General features: G+C 44.1%; 1 protein-coding gene across 2 annotated transcripts in view; it reads right to left on the minus strand.

Moving 5' to 3' along the window:
* Positions 1-17,932, minus strand: part of arhgef28a (Rho guanine nucleotide exchange factor (GEF) 28a) — a 42,296-nt gene that overhangs the window by 24,202 nt on the left and 162 nt on the right. The window contains exons 2-25 of one of the 2 annotated variants that reach the window (XM_030065889.1): positions 17,587-17,882; positions 17,308-17,491; positions 16,776-16,887; positions 16,232-16,318; positions 14,913-14,955; positions 13,660-13,761; positions 12,246-12,369; positions 10,874-11,009; positions 10,665-10,720; positions 10,456-10,516; positions 10,196-10,334; positions 9,989-10,104; positions 9,112-9,252; positions 6,754-7,004; positions 6,532-6,657; positions 6,302-6,419; positions 4,913-5,167; positions 4,683-4,759; positions 4,354-4,532; positions 4,127-4,218; positions 3,838-4,023; positions 2,546-2,772; positions 1,724-1,771; positions 515-1,024 (exon numbers count right to left, since the gene is read on the minus strand). In XM_030065889.1, coding sequence (XP_029921749.1) covers positions 515-1,024; positions 1,724-1,771; positions 2,546-2,772; positions 3,838-4,023; positions 4,127-4,218; positions 4,354-4,532; positions 4,683-4,759; positions 4,913-5,167; positions 6,302-6,419; positions 6,532-6,657; positions 6,754-7,004; positions 9,112-9,252; positions 9,989-10,104; positions 10,196-10,334; positions 10,456-10,516; positions 10,665-10,720; positions 10,874-11,009; positions 12,246-12,369; positions 13,660-13,761; positions 14,913-14,955; positions 16,232-16,318; positions 16,776-16,887; positions 17,308-17,491; positions 17,587-17,882 — 3,666 coding nt within the window. The remainder of the gene's footprint in view (positions 1-514; positions 1,025-1,723; positions 1,772-2,545; positions 2,773-3,837; positions 4,024-4,126; positions 4,219-4,353; positions 4,533-4,682; positions 4,760-4,912; positions 5,168-6,301; positions 6,420-6,531; positions 6,658-6,753; positions 7,005-9,111; positions 9,253-9,988; positions 10,105-10,195; positions 10,335-10,455; positions 10,517-10,664; positions 10,721-10,873; positions 11,010-12,245; positions 12,370-13,659; positions 13,762-14,912; positions 14,956-16,231; positions 16,319-16,775; positions 16,888-17,307; positions 17,492-17,586; positions 17,883-17,932) is intronic. The other variant, XM_030065890.1, reaches the window with a different exon arrangement.

The raw sequence follows: 17,932 nt of genomic DNA on the forward strand, positions 1-17,932 counted from the left end.
AAACGGTCGATATGAATAATTTAAGTCCTTTTGGGCATGATTGATTGGTTTTCTGGTGCATGCATGCCTCTGGTTTTAATTATTTTGTCGGAGTTTTTATTTGCAACGGTTTAATTATCATCAATCATGAAGTTGTTTATTGGTGAGTGGAGCTGCAGAGTGCTAAGACGAATGATGCTGGAATTGCTCTCATTATTGCAGGTCGTACATCAAGAGGGGATTGAGCTGCTGTGTGTAAATGAGTGGGGCAGCGTAACTCAGGCTGCTAGATGTCTTAGAAAAAAGCCATAATTAATGACCTTATCCGTGCTATACTATGTCCATGGTTCACATATGCAGTATGTCTAACTGGCTGTGCTCACATTCAGGGTCAACAACTTGGCAAAAATTCAGCGTTAGACCTTCACCAAAGACTCACAGCACTTATTCTGAAAGAGAAGAAACGGAAATTTCACACATAGACCTTGCCCAACCAAATGCAGCCTGTGCACCTCCAGCTCGCTCGGAAACACACCTGCTGCCCATGCAGAGGGATGACCATAGGAGTGGGCAGGCTCCTTTGCCGACTGTGCCTCCAGCTCTGGAGCAGCTTTTGCTGGGTCTCCAGCCTCTCCCGCTCCCTCTCCACGCTCCTCTGGCCCTCCCTGAGCCGCTCCAGGCTCTGCTGGTACTCCTCCAGCTGCTCCTCCAGCTCCTCTCTCTCCCGCCTCAGCCTCTCCGCCTCCAGGTGGCACTGCCTCTCCCTCTCCTCCAGCTTGCTCTCCTGCTCCTCCTGCTGGTTCTCCCGAGCCTGGAACTCCCTCTCCCAGCGCTGCCTCTCCTGGCGCAGCTGACCGTGGAGCCGCTGGGCCGCCGCCACCTCCTCCCGCCACTTCTCCAGGTTGCGCTGCTTCTCCTGTTCCTGCAGGGTGGTGCCCCGGACACTGGCGGGGTGCGGTCGCTGGACGCGGGGCGAAGGGCGTTCGCTCTCACGGAGGAGCAACTTGTGCACCTCATAACAACTGTCCTGTAGGGTCACTGCGGCCTTGGACAGAAACAAAAGGACAGACTGGAGTTCATGCAAATGTACCGAGGCTAAACCGCCACACTGACCACCTGCACTTCCTAAGAACAGGAATAGGAGAAGGTGATTTGGGTAACAAAATGTGACAGAGATTATGATCAGCCTCTACTGCGGGGTGTGGGAAAATAGAAATCTATGATGAAAAAAAAAATCTTATCATAAACATTCATCAAATGATCCAGTCACCACCGGAAAAACTGATGTTTTAAGGTTTACGTGATAGAAAGAATATAAGATTTTGACTGTGAAGATGGGTTGGTGATCGCAATTGAAATACCACACAACAATTTATGCATAGCAAAATGATCCTCTTAGCCTCTTGTTACAAAACAAACTAGGCTTCTCTCTCCCACTGCTCGCTACCTGTGGCTCCAGACAATTGCGCTGATTGTTGGATCTCTGTCTATCGAAACTGCACCGGCAAACAATGAGGCTTCATGCTGAGCAACCTGAATATGATACTAAAACAGGATGTCTCTTTACAGAAAGGATTTAACTGGCTCAACGAGTAGATGACAATGGAGATACAGTGTTTAGAGCGGCATTCGTGTGCATGTGCGTGTGTGTGTGTGCGTGTGTGTAGGGGAAGGGCAGGGGTGTTGTAGAACATAACCAGGTAACAATACTATGAAGGAAGTCAGCAGACTGCAGTGTGCTCACCTGTAGACTGTAGAGTAACTGCGTCAGGCTTTGGACACTTTGAGCAACCTGTGAACCAAACACATGCAGATTATACGTCTTAGAATGTGTTTTTCTTGCATCTTTTCAAAGATTGCATGTTAATTTCACACATTAAAGATAATGGATAAAACACTTCACAGTCCACCCATGGGGATTTTAAAACAATTTATTCTTCTGGCAGGATAAGGCAGAGTCAAAATTTGGAGCCGCTGTGATCGTGCAACATTTGTGCCACCTTGAGGTCGGACTGTGCCTCACCATGCTTTTTTCCCAGATTACCACACAGCGGTCAATAAGACAATTACTCTGCGTTATCAGAGTCATTTACCTCACAGGTCACAGAAAGCTGCAAACAGCAGCACAGACGTGACATGGAAACTGGAATGACTTTCCATATCCATTTTTAATGGCAAAATACCCTTGAGAACTAAATGGACTTCTTCCTTTATTATGGGCTTATCAATAATTCAGCACATTAAGCCTGAAATGTAATTCTAATACACGGCGCTAAATTATTCAAACAACTGTTGGCAAGCTTGAACCACACATCTGTGAGGAAATGGAAAGAGGTGACAGTCGAGAGCACAGGCTGTGAGAGTCTGTAGTGACGACGTAATACAACTGCAATGCAGCCGCACCTCCACCATCACAATTTGTGGGCAAAAATTAAATCAACAACTAATTAACCTCCTACTGCACTGCTATATAACTCGCCAATTAGCAGTGTGATTAATTATTTCAATTTATATCCTAATTCAAACAACCACTAAATGCTAAGGTACTTTTTTTTCATCAACATACCTTGAGGCTGATGTCATGTTGGTCTCTTTTTAACAGGAGAGGTAGGGATTGAAGTACGAGGGCCTCCGTCCAACCCCCTTCAACCGTGTCTGGGTCTCCAGGTGAAGCCTCAGAGTCCGAAGGGGTCTCGAGAGGTGTGAGGGGGAACACAGAGTCTGTGTCAGAGTCCCGGCTATGGCTGGACGGGGAGCGAGCCCGGGACAGCAGCGCGGCCCTCAGGTTCTCAGCTGGGGGGGGGGGGCAGAGGGAACAGCAGCGATGAGCCGTGTGTAAGTGGAAGTGTTTGTATGTGCGTTTGTTCGTGACACTCATAAGACTCTGTGTGCATGTCATGTGTTTTTGAGTGAGCAGGTTAAGTTACAAGTGTGTTTGTGTGTGTATGTGAGTCAAATGCTGGATACCGTATTTCACCAATTAATCACCGGGCCGCAAATAGCAGCCTGGTTCTTATAAACGCCTGGGGTCTGCACCCATTTTGCGTATTAAACGCCCACCCGAATAACCGCCGGGGCGATTATTTGCATTATATTGAGGTAACCCAAAATAAGGCTATTCACCTTATTTTTTTGCAGAAGTAAACAGTTAGCCGCACAATAACTGTGCAGCACTTCCGTTTTCTGTCAAAATAAGAGCGCTAGCTAACGTTAGAAAAAAGGGTGTACTGTAATCTTAAATGACCGACTGTAAATCTGTTGGACAGTAACTGTCATCACAATAATGGCCTGGTGCAGGTCTGTGCAAAAATAAATAAAGGCCTGCAGCGAATAGCCGCCTTGTTCTTTAAAACGCCTGGGGTCCAAATTGATTTTGCATATTAAACGCCCGGGTGATTAATAGGGGAAATACGGTAATTACAAGAGCCTGCGTGTTTTTCAGAGATGCAAATATTTCAGATTACATCCTAAATTTATGTTTGGTGCTGAACATGAAGAAAGATGAACAGTGTAAACCTGTCTCTGTGGTCAGTGTATGTTGGGCCAACATCTACATGTTTCAGTGTTGCACCTGCTGACCAGATAAGTGTGCAGTCTTAATCTTTTCCACTTCATATGTACTTTTGGCCTTTGACCTCCACCTTATTTCAGGGTGTATGTTCTTCACTTTTTTGATGCCATGAAAAACATTGCAATTTAACAAATCTAAAAACCCATTTTAGCCTTCAGTGAAAATAATCTCTGCATGTAAAACGATATTATTTGACACATATTTGTGTTAAAACTGTGATATAATGTTGCTTCAGCTGAACGGTGAGTGTTTACTGATTGACTGATATGTGCATGTAGATGTCTGACCTTCTTGCAGAGCTGCAGCCAGCAGCACAGCGGCCTGGGGCGTCTCCTCTGAGTGCGGCTGGACCAGCAGTCGTGGTTCAAGTTGAGGAGCCTCCGTCCTCCCACTCAGAGCAGAGAGATCTGCGTAGATCTGCAGCTTCTCCTCCAGGCTGGAACAGATCTGCTGGTCCTGACTCATCAGACTCTCTGACAAACATGCAGGGATTACAGCCAGAGATTAAGAGTTGTTATTTTACACGACTACATGGTGGGGAAGCTCTAGGGTTTTCATTGGGTGAACTCCCACTACCTTGCAGTTTCTGGATCTTCTGAATGCGAGCTTCAGCAGCTCGCTTCTCCTCCTCTGATTCACTCGTGTCCTCCTCCTCTTCCTCAGGACAGCTGGACAGAGACAACATTGAAAAATGATCACAGAAAAGCACATAGGACATCATTTCAATATATTTAGTTACATCACCCTCCTTCCACACATCAATTCTCACACACACACATTCAAACACACAGATATATACACACCTCTCTACAGCCTCTCTAATGAGCCTCATCCAGGTGTTTCGCTCGTCTTTGGAGGAGGTGTGGACTTCATACATTTCTGGCCCAGCGGCTGATGCGCTGATCAAAAACATCCCTCTCTCCTCATTGGCCACCTCGCGTACAATTAACTTTTGCAGCGCAATGACTGGAGGCTTTTGATCCTGCAGCACAGACAGGGTGGTGAAAAATATTATCACGCTTAATTTAATGATGGGACCAACATAATTTAATTCACTCTACCAAAGCAGGTGTCTTTATATTTATAAGTGTTGTAGTTTTGCAATCAACCGGATGTGGTAGGCTGTACATACCACAGTTGCAAACGTGTACTTTTGGTCTTTCTCCTGTAGGAGGATGAGGGTGTCTGTGAGAAGGAGGGCCAGGACATCTGTGGTCATGGGAAAAACAAAGAAAGCATTACCTGGTTGCCAACTACCAAAGAATGTTTATTTTAATCAGGTAAACCACCTATAGTGGAGATCATGAAGAGGGATGCAAAAATAACAAATTCACCCGGCAATAAAGTACGTGTCTGACTGACCTTTAAGTCGGCCGGTGGCGGTTTTCCACAGGAGCAGGCCCTGATGTTTGAGTGTCTGCCCCGGCCCCATCATGTCCTGCTTGCGGTAGGTGTGGCCGTTCTTGAGCTTGGTCGAGCTGCGGTTCTCCATGCGGTTCCACACCTCCTGTAGCCTCTGATGCTGCTCGTACTCACTGACGCTCAGGTCCACCGCCGCGATCACCTCTCGAATCTGAACCAGCGCCTTCAAAAGGTCCGCATGCTCCTCTGTGTCCTCTGGGGGAGCAGGAAAAGAAACAAGCCCTGCGTTCCAAATCGCATACTTCTACTTTTTACTTTTAGTATGTACTGCAGCTGCCCTTACAAAGTATGTAGCGTAGTATGCAGTATGCATGCATACGCATACTATTGGGACACACTACATACTTCGTCCCTGAAGTCCGACTCTCTCGCTCACTTCCGCCGCCGTCCGTAGCGCCACATTTGAATGTTGTTGTCAAAATGCCGGTGCTGTTTCACACTGCACTGTCCTCTGTCATATTTCTGATCTTCTGTCTTCCTGTCGCTTCTGCTGTCACTGAGCGAGTTTTGTGCGATATGTGTGTTTTGTTGTCTTCCGTATGTTAGTCTGGTAGGGAGGTGGGGGTCCCATGCACCCGAAAGATATATTTTTCTAACCTAGCTTTTTGTAATCCTTAAGGTGTCTAGTAAATGATTTTTGATGTTAACAGCGCAAATTTTTGTCCCATGTATGATTTTTTGGGCCATCTTTTATGGCCATCCTGGATTTTCGACTGCGAAAAATGAAAACTTTAAACCTACATAGCTTCTGAACCATACATCACACAGAGACAACTGACCCCATTTTCTTTTTGTCTTGACATGAGGAATTGAGAAAGATGGGGATTGCCATGATGTATTGTACATAAAAACTCAAATAAACAAAAACAAAAAAAAAATGTTAAAATTCAGCAAAATGGGATCACAGAAACTCCTCCCCCATGTACCCCATTGATATTTTTTTTATTAACTTTGGTATATTTACAAGCCCCAAGATGTCTAGTAAACAAATATTGAAGAGCCCAACTTGAAATATTGTCCAATATGTGGGCGTGGCCTGTACACGCAGCTCAGTCAGTGCGACGTAACGTCCGCTGCGCAAAGGATTGTGGGTCAGAATGGCGAGAGCAGCATGCTGAAATCCATACTGCGAAATCTGACCGGATGTAGTAGAACATCCTGGTACTCTTGGCATACTGCATCTGACATACTATGTATTGGGACACACTAAATCTTTTTTTTCCCTACTAAATAGTATGGTAGTATGAGTATTAGAACGCAGGGAAGGACTTTGTTTAGAGACTACATGGAAATGTCTATTCTACCAGCAGAGGGCAGCAGAGGACTGACCTTCTGTATACTGCAGGATCCTCTCCAGCAGCACTGGATACTTGGTAATCCTTTGGGTGACCAGCAAGATGCACTCGGGGATTTCTCTTCGTCGCGCCAAAGAGTTGTTACTTTGTTGCTTGCAAAGAAAATAACATCAAGTGTCGTGTTACTCCTCCCTTATTAACAAAGTGACAGACTGGAGAGCTCACAGAGTGCATCACACATTTCTCTTCTGGTTACTCAGCTACCTTGATGAAGCTCTGCAGTCTCTTGTTGTGTTGCTGAAGATCTTTGTAGAAGCTGACGGCCTCGTTGTGGTGACTGCAGAACTCTCCGTACACCTGCTTCATTTTCTCCGCGTTTTCATCTGAAAACTGCAGAAAACAATCCACATATCCAGCCCGCTTACCCACGGCAGATTACACCTGCGCTCATTTGCGCTCATTTGCATGTGAAAAGATGCGGCTCACCTGTTGCAGCAGGATGTCTCCCACTTGCTGGATGAGGTAGTTCCTGTGACCCTGAGGTTGGGCTGAGCCGTGCCGCCGCTCTCTCATCACGGAGAAGAAGGTGTGGTGGAATAAGATGAGCTGGTCCAGGCAGGGGAAGACCCGCTCCACCGCCTCGGCATCCAGCTGCACCTCCTCCCTCATGCCTCGCCGGAAAACCTCCGCCATGATGTGCAGAGTCTGTAGGTGATGTAGCTCTGTCTGCATCAGCTCTGTGGGTCAGGACACAGACAGATGCTGTATGTATATGACTGAGACAGGCTGTGTCTACTGCCCTATGACAGCGACACTGATACACTATATTACCAAAAGTATTCGCTCACCTGCCTTTACTCATACTATGAACTGAAGTGCCATCCCATTCCTAACCCATAGGATTTAATATGATGTGGGCCCATCCTTTGCAGCTATAACAGCTTCAACTCTTCTAGGAAGGCTTTCCACAAGGTTTAGGAGTGTTTATGGGAATTTTTGACCATTCTTCCAGAAGTGCATTTGTGAGGTCAAACACTGATGTTGGACAAGAAGGCCTGGCTCGCAGTCTCCACTCTAATTCATCCCAAAGGTGTTCTCTCGGGTTGAGGTCAGGACTCTGTGCAGGCCAGTCAAGTTCATCCACACCAAACTCGCTTATCCATGTCTTTATGGACCTTGCTTTGTGCACTGGTGCGCAGTCATGTTGGAAGAGGAAGGGGCCCGCTCCAAACTGTTCCCACAAGGTTGGGAGCATGGAATTGTCCAAAATGTCTTTGTATGCTGAAGCATTAAGAGTTCCTTTCACTGGAACTAAGGGGCCGAGCCCAACTCCCGAAAAACAACCCCACACCATAATCCCCCCTCCACCAAACTTTACACTTGGCACAATGCAGTCAGACAAGTACCGTTCTCTTGGCAACCACCAAACCCAGACTCGTCCATCAGATTGCCAGACGGAGAAGCGTGACTCGTCACTGCAGAGAACGCGTCTCCACTGCTCTAGAGTCCAGTGGCGGCGTTCTTTACACCATTGCATCCCACGCTTTGCATTGTGCTTGGTGATGTAAGGCTTGGATGCAGCTGCTCGGCCATGGAAACCCATTCCATGAAGCTCTCTACGCACTGCTCTTGAGCTAATCTGAAGATCACATGAAGTTTAAAGGTCTCAAGCTATTGACTCTGCAGAAAGTTGGCGTCCTGTGCGCACTATGCGTCTCAGCATCCGCTGACCCCGCTCTGTGATTTTACGTGGCCTACCACTCCGTGGCTGAGTTGCTGTCGTTCCCAATCGCTTCTACTTTGTTATAGTACCACTAACAGTTGATTGTGGAATATTTAGTAGCGAGGAAGTTTCACAACTGGACTTACTGCATAGGTGGCATCCTATTACATTACTATTACAGCACCATGCTGGAATTCACTGAGCTCCTGAGAGCGACCCATTCTTTCACAAATGTTTGTAGAAGTAGTCTGCATGCCTAGGTGCTTGATTTTATACACCTGTGGTCATGGAAGTGATTGGAACACCTGAATTCAATGATTTGGATAGATGAGCGAATACTTTTGGCAATATAGTGTATGTCAACAGTGACCATGACGTCCCCCATGATTGATTTAAGTCTCCCTGGATTTACTTTGTTTTTGTTGATCGGAATTTCATTCAAAATGCCAGAACCCCGTGTCAAAAATCAACCATTTTCCCAAGTTTTGCTCAAAAGAGGCAGCAAAGGCTCAGATATTGCATGTATGGACAGATGGAGCCACACACACACACAGCACACAGCATTTGAAAATAAGAAATCTGACTATCACTAAAAATTGTTTTTTCTTGTAATTAAAAAAATGTATTAGCCTATTCCCCAAACTGTTTTGCTCATTTTTAGGGTATTTTTCTAATTTCTTTTCTCAAATTTTCAGGTCATTTTCTTGTAACTTTTTAAAAGTTAATATCTCTTGTGCCAATTTCTTGCAAATTTCCAGGCCATTTTTTTTTTTGCTAATTTGCTCATGGCCTTTTTTTTCCATTTTATTTATTTATTTTTTTTTTTTGTGAGAGAAATAAGGCGAATTTGCTCAGGTTTCAAGGGATTAAATAATTTTCTATTTTCTGTTTAATGTTGTTTGTCCTTTCGTATGTGAGCAAAAAGAGAATTTGAATCGGTCTGTGTATAGCCTGTCAGTGTTGACATTGGCCCCCACCCACCTCTTAGAAGTGAATTGCACCCCTGGGGACAGTTATAATATCTAAGTGGTTACTTCAGCTTCACATATAAAACAATGATCTTGTCAGGAACAAATAAACAGTCCTGGGGGCCACAACCCTGACATCTGCTGCGATCTCACCATAGATGACATCCTGCCTTTTGACAACTCGTTTGTCCTGTTTCTTGCAGAAGTTGTGCTCCACTGCCAGGCTCCACGACTCCGCCTCATAATCCACAGCATCGGCTGTAAGATCACTGTGGAGATATGCATCCACACAGTCTGTGGAGAGGCAGAGGGACAAAATGACCCGTCAGTGCTCCTAGGCACACCTATACCACCAGGAATAAAAATCTAATCACTGGAAAAAAACGAAGACTAAAATGTACAAGCTTTAGCATTGTGTGCAGAGGACCACAGATTTGGAACGAGCTTGACGATATACTAAAAATGTCACATTCCATCTCCATCTTCAAGAAAAAACAAAAAATTCAACTCAGAGCAATGTATGTTTAATGTGCTGATTAATGATAGTATGAATACCTGTATTTTATTGCATCTATTAATTCCTCTTGGTTAACATTGCTACTGTACTTTGTATCAAATCCAGTGTAACCAGAATACTGAGATTGTTTATTGTCTATTGTGTGTCTATTATCTATTTGTATGTTGTCCATATTATAAGGATATCTGGCCAGTACCTTATATTCATGGAAAACCGGGCCCCCTATTAAAAGCTTTAAATAGCTTCCTTGGGGTGACCCTTTTCACACATCCGATTGTGTAAAATACCTGTTGTATACACCATGTATTGTATTGTATTCCCTGGATGATGTGTGAATAAAACTAAACTAAACTAAACTAAACTAAACTAATTCACGACGGCGCGGTCTCAGTTAAACCCACATAATCATTATTCAGGGGCTCTAATCATTTGCTAAACATGTCCTCCTCCATTTTAGAATCTCTATCTGGGCTTCACTTTGACCCTTCTCGGTTTACTGTTTTCAGCCAGCACCTTCTCCCAGGGAGGAGTCTGTGGAAGTGGAGGACGCTGCCGCCTGCTGGAGCTCCTCTGACTGGCCGATGACCCTCCAGTTCTCAGACTCTGTCTCTGAACTCTCACTGAGCCTGCTAAAAATAATCAGAGGAATGGATAACTGTTAGTATTCTCCATAATCTGATACAACAATATGATCCACACAGCGTAACAGAGATTTCCAACCTGTCACTAGCACTGGGGAGACTCCCGTAGAGGGGGCTGGGGACGGGTGCAGGATCCCTCCTCTCCTTAGGGGTCATGACAGGCAGGGAGGTCGAGGTGGGGATAACACACTGAGGAGGGCTCTCTCTCACTGTGAAATCTGAGGTAAAGAGAATACCACCCTAAAACCACATTGTACTTGTTGCTGCTGAAATCAATAAGCACGAGGACTTGAAGCATGACACGGCGAAAAATCGTTGACCTCGGTGTTGTAAACTCACTCTGTGGAAGGGATGCTGTCCTGTTCTTCACCATGGAAACGGCATACTTATCCTGAAGTTTCTAAGAAATACAAATGAGAGAGTCCGGCTGAGCTGCAGCGCATGTAAACATTCAACCCCATGCAGCAGGCTCACACTGGAGATGAGTCAGCACGCCACACTTAGGCACACGCTGTTTTTTTATTCCAATCGGACAAAGCAGGGCTCACCTTCAGACATGGCGGGGCAGAGTCCTTACAACCCTTATGGACAATGACAGTGCAACCTAGGAGAAAACATTATGTACAAAACGGATTTGTGTTTTGTTGATCTGTTGCAAAAAAAAAAAAAAAAAAGTTACTGTCTCTTGTGCAAACTGCAGCTAGAGGGGGTATGTTGAAGATGAGTGTGTCAATCCAGTGTTGAGTGTGTTACTTACTGGAGCAGTGCAGGAGGTCTTTGCCAGATGCTGGCTTGTCACAAACCAGACACGTGGTGGTCCCCATACAGGGGCCCGTGGCAAAGCGGTGTCCATTCAGATGCCTGTCCTTGGCCTCCCTCTCCTTCACTTTCCCCTTGGAAAACCATGCCAGAGACATAGGGACTAATTACAGAGGCTATGAGGCTCTAGTTTCTATTTTCAGAGTCAACTTGCCCGGATTTGATTATGAGTAGATACATAACGTGAGAAGAAATCCCCATCTTTATCCAAACCATATGAAAGTGCACTGCCGCAGAAACGGAGAACAGAATAAACAACATGCGCCGGGGAGGGAGGGTTTCCACTCTGTGTGCTGACTGACTAACAAGGGATTAATCATTAAAAGGAAAGAGGCTACTCAAGGGTTTAAACGGCATGTTTGGCCTGTCACTTTAACCTTGACTGATTTCCAACAACATTTCCTGGTCGTTTCTCCCAGAGAGCGAAAAGATAGCAGAGGGCAGATAGGGAGCCAAATAAAGAGCAAACACAAACAGAGAAAGACAATGTACTGTTAAACACTGAAACACCTTTGTACTCCTACAGAAAGAATTAGCACGTTGACTATGGTTCAGTGTGCAATATAGTCCCCCTGAGTGGTTTACCCTCCTTTTGGGGATCGCATGATGCTTCAATTTTGGTAGCTGATAGAACCAGTCCAGTTCCAGGATTCCTGATACCTGATTTAACACCGGACGTCTCACTCAGCACACACTGCTGTGTAATACCTTGTATAAACATTAACAAGTAAGCACAAACTTTGTGTTTCAGGTATTCCAACACACAGGCTGCGTTAGCACAAAAACACTGAGCCACAGTGCAACACTGGCCTGTGGCCCTCAAGTAGAAAACAAAGCAGCCCAACAAAACACTGATTTCAGAAAAAAAAAAAAATACTAGATTTTTAATCAATTTCTCCTCAGGGATCAATAATTAATTACTTCTGTTTTTTATTTTATTTTATTTTATTTTATTTCATTTCATTTCATTTCATTTCATTTCATTTCATTTCATTTTATTTTATTTTATTTCATTTCATTTCATTTTATTTTATTTTATTTTATTTGCTTTTTTTTTTTTTTTTTTTTTTTTTTGGTGTCTTGTTATCTAAGTATTGATTCTGACATCCCTACCACCCATATGTACAACATCTCACCTGGACCTTTACTTACACATAGAATTTGATTTAACTGTCTCTTTAAGCCAGGCTGAGAGTCTACATACAGTGTGTGTGTGTGTGTGTGTGTGTGTGTGTGTGTGTGTGTGTGTGTGTGTGTGTGTGTGCGTGTGTGTGTGTGTGTGTGTGTGTGTGTGCGTGTCTTTGGTGTACCTTGTTCTTGTTGCGTGTGCTGGACATCCTGCTCTTCAGGAAACTGAAGGTGCGAATCACTTTGTACTTCTCTGACTCCACCTTGGATGGGACGTTGTACTTGTCCAACTCTTCCTCTTCAATTCTGTGCAAACATAACAAGGTCACTGCAACATTTTATTTTTTATTTATTTGTTTTTAATTCTTGCATCATTTACTCGGTTCCACAACTGAAACGTGCAACACATGCAGCAAGTTGTTCACGATTTGTGCGCAAAAATGTGCTGGTGACGACTTTTTTTTTTTTTTTCTTGCTGATTGCGTCCATGAGAAGACAAAGGCGAGGAATTCAGGTCAGAGCAGGTGGAGACAAACATGAAACTGGTTTACAACATGGATCGTGTTAGTTCACACTGCTGGTGACAGGCTGAAAAGGACAACCAGCTTGTGCAGCACTAAGCATTTGGCATCAGATAAAAAACACGTTAAAGCAAAGGGATTAAAATGTCATTCACACAAACTGACAGCGTGACGGACGCAAACCTGGGGAGACAAAGATCAGACGGACTCTCTGCAGCCCTGTGATGCTACGGTAAACAGTTAGCTGGGATTAGGGCTGGGCAATATATTGATGCTCATATCATGGGACTAAATATTGTTTGCAGTTATGGATATTGGATATTGTTATATAGCATAAGTGTTGTCTTTACAGGGTTTAAACACTGTATCACAGTAAAGGCATGCAATTTTTGGAACTTCTGTTATTTGACTGGTCGGTCATCATATTTCATGTCGCTTGCATGTAAATATCTTATGACAGCGCCAATAGATATCCCTCCAAAGCTGTCACCATATATGGCCCAGCCCTAGCTGTGAGAAACGTGCACAAAGAAATGAAAGTCCATTTTGTTAAAAGACAATAACAATGTAATTTCACAGTGAGAGGAGAGGAGAGGAGGTCATAGTGCATTGTGGTTTGTTGTGGTTAGTGAGTGAACCTGCCAGAGGTTTGAGGATTTTTTTTGGGGGGGGGGGGGGTTCTTTGCACCAGACAGTTAAAGGCAGACTATGCAGTTTCAAAAGTGAGGGCACCCCACCTTGTTATGATGTGGTAAAAAAAAAAAAAAAAAAAAAAAAAAAAAAATGATGAATGCCACTTGGTTCTCAAAAGAAGAGAACTTAGAAATAGAGTTCAGGACAACTCTTTTAACTCATCATAACCAAAAAATATAAGAGCTTTTCACTCCATTGTTCATGTTTTTGTGTACGTTTGAATTCTAGGGTTATTAGTCTTAGACTGAAGCTGAGGGGTTTTATCCTTCCTCAGCCTCATCCTGAATATTAATGAACAAAGCGGTGTGTCCTCCTATTTGAAACTGCATAATCTGTCTTTAAGAAAACTCAATCTGGCAAATGGAGGGCGACCTCCACATACTCTTTAAGAAACTCTGACAGGGTGAGATGTTGGAGGGACTCTGCCAGCTCTGCACTGCCCTCATCATCAGCCGACTGGGCACGCTTACGGAACCTGATCTCCCTGCAGAGAAACCACATGTATGGACACACACACACACACACACACACACACACAAAACACATACAGTACACAGTGTAACTTTTTAGGGCTAACATGCACCAAGAGTATCAGGGCCAGGAAGCAAAATAAATGCAGAATTGCAGGTCTGGCTGTTCACTTCACTGACAAAATCTGCAACAATAAAACATTCATCTTAAACATGTATTACTGTAAGTGCAGGTGCATGCTTCAGGTTATAATTCCAAAAGGTGTCCAGAATAAAAGATGCTCATCTCCCACCCACACAGTCAGTCACTACGGAGCCAAGCTGGTGGCTTCCACCAGGGGGAGCTACATAGTTGTGGCATTGTAGTTTGAGAGCCTCTATAGATGAAGTGGGCATGGGACAGTGGCGTTGGCATGGTTGCTAAAGGCAACCCATAGAAAACAGGCAGAGTGGAACAAGAGGTGAAAAGGATGTCTTGTTTGCTTGTTTTCCTTGATTTTTTCCCCCTTTCTTTCTTTCTTTTTTTCCTCTTGAGTGCCACTTCTCTTGATGCAAATGCACTGTGTTGTTATGTTTCAGGAAGCCCTCTTTGTTATGATTTTGAATTAGACACTGTAGTCATTACTGATGAATTGATGACAAGTCCCAGGATAACCTTCGTTCTCTATTATTTGGAAAATACGCCGCAGAAGAGCAAGATGGCACTGTGAGTCAGTTGCAAAAAAAACAGATGGAAATAGCTCAGGGTCACGGTGCTGCTTGTGCGTCAGTACCTTTGTCACTAGACAACACCAGTGGCTGCCCTAACACCAGCTTTGCTTCACAAGAACAAAAAACCTTCATAAAAGACAACCGCAAACTTCAGAGAGAGCCCGCCGTCACCAAGCAACCGAGTCGTCATGGTAACCTATATGCTGCTGTTAGCTCCGAGGGACATTTGAAGAAAGGGGGGGGGGAAACGTCCTGTTATCTCATGCAAAAGACCCACGATTGACATGTAGTGTAGAATTATTTGCTGTTTTGTTTGGTGTTACAACAAATTACAGTGCACAGGAATGACATCTCTGCTAGAAAAAAAAAAAAATGGCAAACAACAAACAAAAACTTTATGCCTGTAATGCAATCCCAGTGAGACATGAGTAAACAAAATGTGAGACAGACAAACCTTTTGTCATGTGGCTGTTCTGTTAGACTGGAGGCTCTTTGCTCTGTGAACATGGATGACAGAGAGACGCTGTTAAATAAGGGAACTCATTCAAACTCCACCAACCCACAAGCAGTATCAATATCAAATATCAATATCGAAAACGCATGAAAAAAAAAAAAAAAAACACACAAAAAAACATCCCCTCTCGAATTAGAAAAAAAAAAAAATTACACTCTTTAAAATGGGAAAATCCCATATAGCCAGTAAGGATGTTTAATTCTGACATTCAAACTATTTCAAAGTTATCCACACATAATAAATGAGTATATAATAACCAGCCAGATTTCATTTCCATGCCAGAGGAGCTGTCCAGAGGATGAGCGGCTTCACATGAAAGGGGATGACTACAGCAGCGACCGATGTGCAACGTGAGAAAGGCCACATTCAGGTGCACAGCCGGGACAAAAATGATTCCCACGACAGTCGCAGCAGAAGCACAAAGTGCAGAGCCCGGTGCATTCCTCTCATCTCATAGCAAGCTGCTAAGCAATCATGCAGTCACGCTTTGATTTCATTACTACATATTTGATATACTGATTCCAACAAAGCTGCGTAATGATTAGGCAAGCCATACAAAGACTCAAGCTTTAGCTTTCATTCACAACCACAGACATACATCAAGGTTATTATAGTATTCCTTCATTTTTAGTTGAGTTGTGGCATTCCAGTTTAACCCTATAAAGCCTGAACTATGAAAGAATTGGCAGAAAATTCCAATTTTTTGAAATTGAACCCTTTATTTAGTCCTATAACAAAATATATATATTTAAAAAAAAATAAATAAAAAAATACGTTATTACACGACCTTTCTGGTGTATGATATATGATATGTACTTGAAGTGCCAATGGTATGGTCCAGGGTGAACAGGGGAAGTGTTCAAAGGTATACAACAGTATTTTGGTCAGGTATTGATTAAACTGAAAACGAAAAATGGAATTGAAAATGTGTATCATATATGATACAAATGGCTTTATAGGGGTAAGTTTGGGTTTACTTTTCCCAAATAAATATGTATTTAGTCTTTCTATTTACAGCAAATAAAGGAAAATAATGGCCCTAAATGATAAAATAACAATGGTTAGAGTTTCATCAGTGGGAGGAGTTGCAGCTCTCTCTTAGCTTTGTTTTAAATGGATTTCATTACAAACACAGATCGGTTTTCGACGGAATCGGTTTACCATAATAACCTTGACACACGTCCGCACAAGCAGTGACGCTGACAGCGACGTGCCGGTTATTCTGGGCCTTTGCGCAGTGCGATGTGCACAGTACTTACTACCAGGGTGGAGCAGAGACAGAGATTTAGACAGAGAGAGGGCCTGAAGGAGAGATCGGCTGTAGCTGACGCTGTGGAGCACGCCATCTACAGGGCACAGTGGACAGAGGGCTGCTCACACACATCGACTACAGAAGGTGCAAACTATTACTATGTGCAGTCAACCCCCTGGGAGAGTCTCACTACAACTCCATGCAATGGCTTAGCCTTATTGTGACAGTATGAAAAAAGCAATAATATAATAATAACAATGATTCAAAGCAAAATTCGAACTGAAGTAAAAAATAACATGAATTTGTTGGAAGTTGACTGTACTGTATATTAGCAGAGAGGTTATGTATGATCATACACTAGTTTACGTTCACTAACAGCCTGTAGGAAGGAACCAGCCCCCACACCAACAGGTGAGGCTATCTGTGACAGAGAGGCTAGGCTCGGAAACAAGCAAATGAAAGTATATCCGAGTTAGTTCATGGATTAGTAGTTATATGATCAGCTGAATTCCTTATTATGTGAAGCAATCAATAGCCTCAGAAACACTGACCTGGGCTGAGGTCAGGAGGTGGGGTGTCCCGGGCAAAACGAGGAGGACGCAAACTGATTTTGGGAGTGGAGTAGGAATAGGAGCGCAGACGAATCCCATGGTCGCCCACATCCTGGTGGAAAAATAAAATAAAATCAGTCGGAATCAATTACAATTCTCAATTACTAAAAGTTCAAGTTGGTTACAAGTTCGGTATTTTTTAATCCAGCTTGTATTAACATGTTGATACCCATCATTTACTGAAAATGAGCATTTTGGCGATTTTTGTACTTACAAAAAGGAAACTTCTAATGAATTCTGAAGCTGAAAAAAAATTGCCTATTTGGATGGTGTTGGGATAGCAAGAAGCTACAAAAATAAATGATGACTAATGCCATTTTAATATGGTTTATTCTACTACCTATTACTATACTGAATAAAGAGACTAATACTATACTGAATTACTATACTGAAAAAAGAGAAGAAAAACAAATCAAGCTGGCTATAATGCATTATTTGATAGGCTTATGTGTGAGCAGTGGTGGTACTTCACTTTTGGGGTGGGCTCAAACGCTGACGAGGCAGACTGAGTGCGAGTGCAAGGGAGGTCGGGCACGGGACCGGACGTTTGCCCTCTGTCTTCACCCCTCTGTGCGTCGGACGGGAGGCAGGAGAGCGGCGGCTCAGGCTCAGCGCTCTCCTCTTCACTGTCCACTTCCAGAGCTACCAGACTGGGACTAGAGGGCAAAGACGGCAAGAGGAGCCTGTATGACACACAACCGCCAACACTGAGCAGCTGACATCTGACGGCGTAAAAACCTCACGATGTTACCTGAGGTCGCAGGTTTCCGGGGGCGGGCTCTCTCTCTGACTGGCCTGGTCGGAGGAGGCGGGACGGGTAAGCCTGGCGAGAGCCTGGTCAGGAGGCGAGAGAGGTGGAGAGGGAGCGAGCGAGAGGCCTAGGGAGCCGGGGTGGCTGTCTTCTGAAATGAAGGGAAGTCGGGGTGGAGGGGTGTCTGTGGCCAGCAGGAGGTCCTCAGAGTCCTCCGTCTCCCATAACCTGCCCTCCGTCCCGGTGCTGTCACTCGTCACCCCGCTGACGCTGTACTTGACGTCGGCATCGTCACTCTGGGGCAAAACACAGAGAAAAGGGCGAAAAGTAGGAAGCAACAAAATGA

The sequence above is a fragment of the Myripristis murdjan genome, chromosome 12, assembly GCF_902150065.1.
Source record: "Myripristis murdjan chromosome 12, fMyrMur1.1, whole genome shotgun sequence".
In the NCBI taxonomy this organism is placed as follows: Eukaryota; Metazoa; Chordata; class Actinopteri; order Holocentriformes; family Holocentridae; genus Myripristis; species Myripristis murdjan.